This window comes from Sipha flava, unplaced genomic scaffold, assembly GCF_003268045.1.
Source record: "Sipha flava isolate LNK unplaced genomic scaffold, YSA_version1 39_pilon_pilon, whole genome shotgun sequence".
NCBI classification, from domain to species: domain Eukaryota; kingdom Metazoa; phylum Arthropoda; class Insecta; order Hemiptera; family Aphididae; genus Sipha; species Sipha flava.
In genome coordinates this window covers 70,427-79,752 of record NW_020273107.1, presented here as the reverse complement: position 1 = coordinate 79,752, position 9,326 = coordinate 70,427, and the positions used below count along the sequence as shown (strand labels likewise).

General features: G+C 27.3%; 1 protein-coding gene across 4 annotated transcripts in view; it reads left to right on the top strand.

Annotated features, from left to right (window-relative positions):
• Window positions 1–5,486: 5,486 nt before the first annotated feature.
• Window positions 5,487–9,326, top strand: part of LOC112688492 (phosphatidylserine decarboxylase proenzyme, mitochondrial) — a 9,106-nt gene continuing 5,266 nt past the window's right edge. The window contains exon 1 of one of the 4 annotated variants that reach the window (XM_025561718.1): window positions 5,487–5,758. In XM_025561718.1, the coding sequence (XP_025417503.1) occupies window positions 5,662–5,758 (97 nt within the window). In that variant the 5' untranslated portion in view covers window positions 5,487–5,661. Of the gene's footprint in view, window positions 5,759–5,791; window positions 5,990–9,326 lie in introns of those variants that run through there. The other 3 variants (XM_025561719.1, XM_025561721.1, XM_025561720.1) reach the window with 3 other exon arrangements.

The following is a 9,326-nucleotide window of genomic DNA, read 5'->3' as shown; positions in this document are numbered from 1 at the left end:
TGGGATTTCTACTTTACCGGCCGCCACTATGGCATTCCCATCTTACCGCACGCTGGACAGATAAATGTGACATTCCAACGCTTCGACCGTGGTCGAAAACCAAACTTTCGGTACTGGTGTGATAAAAATGTTATACCTGGAGAGTCGTGTTTTAATTTCAATCACCGATTACCTTTGTGTTTATCATTTCGATTTCTTTATCGTATAGCACTTACGAGTGTAACGAGAACTTTGAATGGCTGATGAAATTATCTTTTGGGATGAAAGTAATTCAACAGAGGACGATCCTATAAGTAAGGGAGCAGGTTTTGGAATTTTTCAAGAATTTTGTGGAAGATTGAATGCTCTGCTAACGTTTTCAAAACCTATAATAATACACAAAAACAGTAAGGAAATTATATATATATATATATATATATATATATTGAAATAATAGTCTTGAAAGATTCTTCTGATTTCGTCAAACATTTCCGTTCTTTCTTAAAATAACAATTATGTACCGTCACCATAATAACATACCTTCACGAAAACAAATAAATTAATCTTGTGTCATCGTTATTGATATACCTAAGTTTTTTTTGAGTATTATAATTTTTATTAAAAGTTAGACTTTTAAGTTTATTATTAGTGCTTTTTCATATGCAAAAATTTACATTCCAATGGTCGTTAACATTTAACACAAAGGATTTTAATTTATTTTTATTTGAAACCAAATATAATTAGTATTTGGACATTTCATGAAATATAAGATTATAAAATATTTCAGTATTTTAAAAAAAATTGTTATTATAAATGTGAATCATAAATAACGGGCCTTATCAAGTGCAGATAATAACTACCTACCCAATAAATTCCTTGGATAAAAATATTGATGATCAACATTATCCAAAAATCGATGTACTGAATTGATAATTTTTTCACGCTATAGTAAATGAAAGTATTACTGTACTTCAAGTTCTTAAGATTCTTATTAAATTTAATAGTTCATTTATTAAAATAAACATTGCATTAAGAATCATTTTGACTACTAACCTGTGGCTTACATAGGTGCAGAAGGAACTTTTTCAAAATTGAAAATTATCAAAAACTTTCTGCGCAGTATAATATCTCAAGAAAGACTTTTTGAATAAGCGACGCCCTGACTATAAGGTGGAATAGCTGAAGGAATTTCTTAAATTTCAAGCAGCGATCAATTACAAAACGAAAGACGTTACGGCTACTCTTCTCGAGCCAAACAGACTAATAACTTATAATTCATTACCAATATACAATTCCGTGAGCGCAATTAATTATAAAGTTAGGCAGACCTATTTATGTTTAACATTTTGTTTAAATTAAAACATAGAGACCCTGTTGTTAGCTTGTTATTATTTGTTAATTTAATTTTCATGTAATGTGTACATGTTCTAAGAAAGTACTCTTTCATATAAAAATAAGTATTCGCACCAGACCTCGCAAATCCTTGAGTCGGCACTGTACATTACATTATAGTTATATCATCGTTAACTATATGATGTTATACACTGAATAAAGTTTTAAATAGGATATGTTTACACAGCGGCACTCTGATGAGCGGTGAGTGATACAATACGTCTCGACGCATGGTGGTTCCAAGCGCAATACAAAGCAGTATTACAGATTTGTCATTATAGGTACAATAATTTACATTTATCTGTCACTTCCATGTATGGTGATAATGCGTCTTCTGTATGTGTGACGAATAAAAACTTGAAACGAATAAACGTTTGATTTATATCTTCGAACGCCTGGTACCCTACTAGGTGATGCCTACTGCCTATTGGAATACCATGTTGAACGCATTACCCATAGGCAAGGTTTATGCGAACGATAATATTATTGTTTTTCGTTTTGAAAGTTTATGTACAATCCATTAGCCACAATAACCTGCGATGAATTCTTTTCAAGGGTGGAAACCACTGATATCGATGTACCCATATTTTGATCCATTATTTGTCATCGAACAAAATAAATAGTACTGCTTCGAATACCGCACTGAGAAATCGATAAAAATCAATGTTTTAACGGAATAATGTTGGCATTATAATGCGTATTATCTCCAGGCTATGCGTCCATTCAACGTGTATACTTCCGACATGACTGCGTTGTCAACGATTAAGTGGCGTCACAATGTCGGGACTGCGGCGGCCATACTTTATGCACTGCACACAGTGTGATGGACAACATGATGGATAATGGATACCAGTGGCGCGAGACCGGGGTGTCGAAAGAAGAGTATTCTTTGAAATGAAAATTACTATTACTATTGATAATTGCTTTTGAAATGAAAAAGCACTTATCAAGGGCCGATTATGCATACATTTACGGGTGTATTGTAAACGATGTAATGATAGTAGTGTCTTGTAAAGCAGTGCGGGTAGGACGATGCCCGAGATGGTGAACGTTGCAAGATGCTTGGAAATGACGGATACCTGAACTTACTCGAACACATTTCGAATTCATCGTTATTGAATATTGATGCACGCGCTAACCGTGTGTATGATTTAATTTTTACTTATAAATTAATATTTCGGTGAAAATAGTATTCATCGTTAATTTTTAAATGAGACCAAATTTTTGTATACCTTTGCGAACACTCGAAATAGGTACGTACGGTAGGTAACTAACTGCGTAAATATAAATTTTTTTGAATTTATTCGCTGTACTTAATTTTGACAGTTTTTTACATGTTTATATACATATAAGTATGTGATGTACAGCTATATAATAATAATTATGTGTTCGAATTCTGTTTACCTTAAGCATTTATTTTTTTACATGTTTTTACACACACTAATTTGGTTATAAATAAACATGTCCATAAAAACATACGCATATATATGTGTGTTTGTTAAGGCACGTACATTTTTTATTGTACCTGTATGTCACATTGTTTTTTGTTGAATGTTTTTAGTGGGGTATGCTTTACCGTACGTATTATAATGGTTGATATTCATACACCATGAATGCTAACTAAATATAATTACAACCATACGCGTGTAATGTATATTATTTTAAACACAACGATAAAGTAACGATTAAAATCTAGTTGAATTTGATCGTTTATAATACCTATTGTGTAACTAAAACAGGTAGTACTCATAATTTTCTAAAATTGCAAGGTTGAATGTAAAATATTTTGCCAATTATTTTTATTTCTATTTTACTGAACAATTTTATGGGATAAAGTAATGAATTGATGAGTTTTTACATCTTAAATGACATTAAAATTGAATAACAACGAATAACCTCGAAGACAGTATCACTAAAAAATCTAGAACATAATAAAGTTACCTATTTTATAGTTATTTTAAAATGTAAATGTACATATAAAAGACAGAAACAATTTTTCTAAAACTGGCTAAATATTTGCCGTTACGCTGGTAGTATTAACTTCCAGTTGACACAATGTTGTTGTTTTAGTATGATACTACATATTACATTATATTTACAGATGAATCACTCATCTCTTCCATTGCAATAAACGTTCCTACACAGCATACTCGTATTGCATTGTATTACATCGAAAATTCAATTTCACATAAATATAATATGCTGTTTGTTGCCCTTATCCCATTATTATAGCACTAAACGTCACTACTAAATATTTGCAAGTTTCAAATGCTCCACAAGTGTAAAATTATTGATGATATCTTTTCATACGGTCTAGATTGCAAAGTTAAAATCTACCGTTCGAGTTAAGTTCAAATTGCAGTCAAAATTTCTTCCGTTTTCACACTTACCATTTTTCTTTTTCTAATAAAAGTACAGACTAACGCGCTATTATGTCGATTTCCGATTGGATTGTAGACTAACAACTGTGATTTACCGCATTCGTTATGTCAGACAGTATTGCCATTGTTGCTGTAGGTCGTATATGCTATTGCATTGTTCTGTAACAATAATCAAATGAGGCTCAACGTCTCATTTATTACTCAACGTTAACCCCTTATTGATCGTATCAAAATATATCAGTGTCGGGAAAGAACGAATTATTTTTTAAAGGAACGAAGCTTGGAACACGTCCTTTTTCAAATATAGGAACGAAGAACAAGAAATAAATCCTATTTACGAGGAACTTGGACGCAAATCACTGTTCAAAATGAAAAAAAATAAAACGCGTGTTATCTTTAATAATAATATTTTCTTGAATATATTAAATATATTCTACTAAATATTAGTCTCGATAATTAAGTAGTAATAGTTTATCCTACAGACAATGGTAAACTATGTACACTTATTTTGCCTTAATTAGAACCATTAATTACTGCTAATAAGACTTTATGTCCTATTCATGTTTTTATTATGTAATATCTACGCATAAACTATGGCGTATTTATAAGCAGACAACTGCATATATAGACACGTGCCTATAGCGATAAATTTGAATAATGTATTTTGTTATTAATTTTTAATAAAAATTGTTTAAATTTTAAGAAATTGTGCTTAAGTATCTAAGCAAAATTTGTTTTATAAACTTACCTAATTAATATATTTACATACGAGTATATATAATATATATATTATAATAGATAGTTAAGTAATAACTCAAAGCAGTGTATTATTTTAGTTATTTAGACCGGTAGTCTCCCATAGGCCTACACTCGGCAAACATATAAATACGCCCTTTGCATATAAGGTACTTAATAATATTTAGTTAATATGATAGTATAAACCACGGTTGTATAACTATGGCAAAAACGATGTAAATAAACCAAATCAATGTTGTTAAAAATTGGTACTCCTTAAAAATTCCTGTTTTCTCGTCACTAATTTTTGCTGGTTTTTCCTTACGCATTTATTAACTATTGTTAATGAATAAAAATCAAAATCTAACACCTTTAAGATGCAATATGGTTCAATAGTTGACTAACAGGCCAAGTTTTAAATTAAAATGTTAGCTAATAACTTCTGGTTGAAAATTGATACACAAAAATAACACCATAGACAACAGCTTGGATCATATAAAAAATTAAAAAAAACGGAGACGCATTCCTTTTTTGCAAAAAACGAGGAACGGGAACACGTTTCTTTTTTACAACAAGGACGAGAAACGGGAACGAATTTATTTTTAAAAGGAACTGCCCTGAGATGTGTGCAAAACCAATTCCGTTCTTGCTTCAGATTATTTTAATAATAAATAATAATAATATTTATAATTTAAAATGCAAAAACGGTTTAAGCGATGCCATGTAATGAATATTTATTGGAGGTGGCTCTAACCGTCTGTGAATTGAATTGTATGGCGTATAATTGCTATTCATGTCATTAACTCGAGTATTATAAATTATTGATTAGTCCATTGGTGCACTCGACGCCTGGTATTAAAATGAGCGAAATACGAGTTGTTTAAAATACGGAATCCCGCTGAATGATTTACAACCTCCCTGACTATCAGTGCTGTGGTGGAGAAATATATTTGACTGATAAGAAGTTGAGGCACTTTAATTCTCTTGTTATTCCTTATCTACGGCTATTGATTACCGTGTTCGATGGTGAAATCGCAGCCTTTTCACAGTGCATCAGGGAGATATTGGATATCAAAGTCCTTTTGGCTATGCGACTCAATGGAGCGCAGTGGCCTTTTGTGTGATCACTTTTGATTTTAATAATTCGTCACGGTCAATTGAAAGCCTGCACGAAATGTTCGGAAGGAGCCTGAAGACGACGAAGAAGCTGCTGAACCACTCCACTTCGCTGCGCACCGTCGAGTACCAAAGGTCGCTGAGAAAAAAATTTGGTTAGTGATAAATGTTTTGTTGACTTTTGCCGTATTTTGTTGAACACGTTGCATGTTTGTTTCAATTTCGTTAATCGTTATTAGTATGACGGAGGCGAGTATGATAACACTGCAGTTTCAGTGGTTTAATACAATTAATATTACTTATTCCTTATTGGGAAAGGTATATTTTATATGTATGTGTTAAAAATTATTTGATGGGCAATATTGTTTATCCTTTAATTGAATCATGTGAGTACATTTTTTTTTAAATTTATTTTTTAAGTACCAAGAATTTAATTTTAATTATTTAGTAACATATGTGTAAAAATGAAACTATAACAATATTTGATTAATATAGATAATGTAGTTATATCGCTTGTGTAAAGTATAATTTTTTCGAGAATTTTGTAAGTTCATAATTATTTATTTATTTGTCACATATTTTTATGTACTATTGTTGTATAAAAATTATTATATACATCAAATTATTCTAATTTCTATTGATAACAAATTTCTGTTCTCTCGTCATATCAAATATATTTTTATATAGTATAAATATATTATCGATATGAAAAATAGAATACAATGTATCAATAATTATTTTTAAATTTTTCCCTAAAGATTACAGAGTTTATTTATGTTACATTAATATATATATACATTTTTAGAAACCCGAAACAATATTTTTTAAATCTTAATTCATTAATAATATTAATTTTTTAATAACTCAATCTTATATATGTTCGCTTAAATATATGCAATTAATAATATTCTATATTATATAGTATCAATTTGAAATTGAATACTTTTTTAAATTTGTTGTTAAACAATCAGTCATTAAGCAAAATTATAAAAGTATTATATTAATTTACTACTCATTTTGATATTAATAAGGTACAGTAATAATAAGTATAAAAAATTTTGTTTAAATAATTATTTAATTTACTACTAAAGATTTTGTGAAATATTTGATTTGGGTTTCCGTGTACTTTTAGCAAAATTGCTTATAATCTTGAATTCATTATTGTATTTATATTTTAATTAAACTAATATCTATTTAAATTCATAGTTGAGTATTACAAAAATAATATTGATTTATACAGAAAATGAAGAACTAATTATTAAACTATAAGTTTTTTTTAGTGTTGTCAAAAGATGGCTTCCAATTTTTAAATAAATATAAATTTAATTAATCCCTTATCAAAATAATTAAACAGCATTGTACCATTTGCAGCTAGAGTAGCAATGTTTAGCTCTGTCCAATTTTACTTCTGATGCAATTATAAATGGTTTTGATTAGGTATAGTTTTATATAATTTTAATTACACAATACATTTTTAATTCATGACTTATATTAACTTGTTCACAATGGTGTTAACCAAGTAAAAAAAAAAAAATAATAATAATATTATGATAATTTTTTTTTAATTCTTTTATATATTTAGTCTTACAATAATAAAAATAGCAAAATCTAATATGAAAATTAGTTCAGTCATGATTCCAAATGATGTTTTTAACAAACAAACAGTGAATCTTAGAATACGTCATCAGCAATAAACATGTAACAGACAAAAATGTTGCGATACTAATTAAACATGTGTTCTACTTTAACTAACAAATAGCTATCTAGGATACTAAATAACTACATGACTTGATAATTGTATGACCTTTATGACTTATGGTAAAATATTCCTAACATTTATTTATTATAATGAGATTTATCTAACTATGAATTTATTTTTTTGCTTATTTATGTTAATGCTTTTATATGTATATATATGTATATATATATAAAAGAGGCTATTAAATAAATCAAATTTTCTTTTTAAAATAAAACTATAGGTATAACATTTCATATCTAATAATAATCAATGAAAGACCCACAAACAATTTAAATGTATTCATAAGAACGTAATAATGTAAACATTATTGGATCAAGTAACCTAAAGAGTCGCATAAATTATATACCACAAATTATCTATGAAGACAAGACAATTATGAAATAATATTAGAAAAATTGAAATTAAATAACAAAAGAATTAAGTCCCTTTGGGTTTGCTAGTATAATTGGTTTTTATAAGATTCAAACAGAATTTGCCATGCATTATCAAGTATGCAATAAATCAAGTTATAGTAAATCATCACTAAAATTTCAAATGCTATTGATTTTAAAGTATTATAAAGTTATTGTTGATAATTAATAAAAATTCACATTTTTATATACATTTAAATTGTTATGTTATAAAAAAAATTATATGGATTATAAATTTATTTATGAACCATAAGAATTGTAGTTTTTTAAATAAATCATATAATTTTAAAAAACTTCAATCATGAAATAAGTATTTAAATAGTAATAATAATAATAGCACATCACATTTTAAACAAATTTAATAACTTAAACTATATAATCCACTTATATCTTAAATAATTATTATAATTAAGAAAACAAGTGTGGTTTACTAATTATAAAAAATTTGTAGTTTTATTAATTTGAATTTGAATTTCTTGTATTATCATTAAACTAAATAGTTAATAGAAAACCGAACACTTATATAATAATGGTTTATTTGAAACAAATTTGAATTTATTAATTGATAGTTGAAGTAAAAAAAAAAATTAAATTTTTTATGTATTAAATTTCAAAAAGCTTTTTTTTTTAAAACACCACCTATTTCTAAGTGGCAAATAAAATAAATGATCATAGTTTTTTTTTATATTAACGCTAAACGAAATTCATAAATATTAATTTTACAACAATTTTTTTAACTAAAAAATAATTATTAATATAGCTCATTACTTATGATTTTGTAAATAATAATAAGTGGTTGATAAGTTACCTACTTTAAAATCTTTCTATGAATCTAAAGAAACTTTAGAAATATTAAGAAAAGCTATATAACATTACCAAATAAATTACAACAGCAGTATTTTTAATAATTGTTCTATATTTTTGTATAAATAATCCATTGGTTATAGTTTTATCAATATTTCAATGACAACAGTGAAAATTGATATCACATATTTTATGTTAATCAGGCCAAACATTTTAGTATCATTATTTTGACATCTATATCTGTTATTTTTACCCACCACTCATCTTGTTTGTACGTCATTGACTGAAACTAGTATATTTGATCATATGTATGTTTTAAAATACGTACAAATATATTTGCGAAAACCCGGTCATACTTTTTTTTATTTTAATATATATTAGTCAATTATTGATTGAAAACTATGTACAAATTATTAAAGAAAACTTATATTTTTTTAATTCATTGTTGACAACATAGAAATTGTTAAATTATTTTCAGTTTAAATATTTGATAATTGTGTGTATATATATATGCTGAAATGTGGAACCATATCTCACAAAATGTGATAATAATGATAAAATAGTCAGATCATGGGCTTGCGGTTTCTAATTAGATATATTAATTAGTGGCCATATGCATGATTATCTACACATTATATAAATGTTGATTCATAAAATAATGGTCATTGTTATTGCAAGAGGCTATAAAATTATTAGTTCTATGTATAAATAATTTCTTTAAAATATATTGATGTACAATTACATTTTACA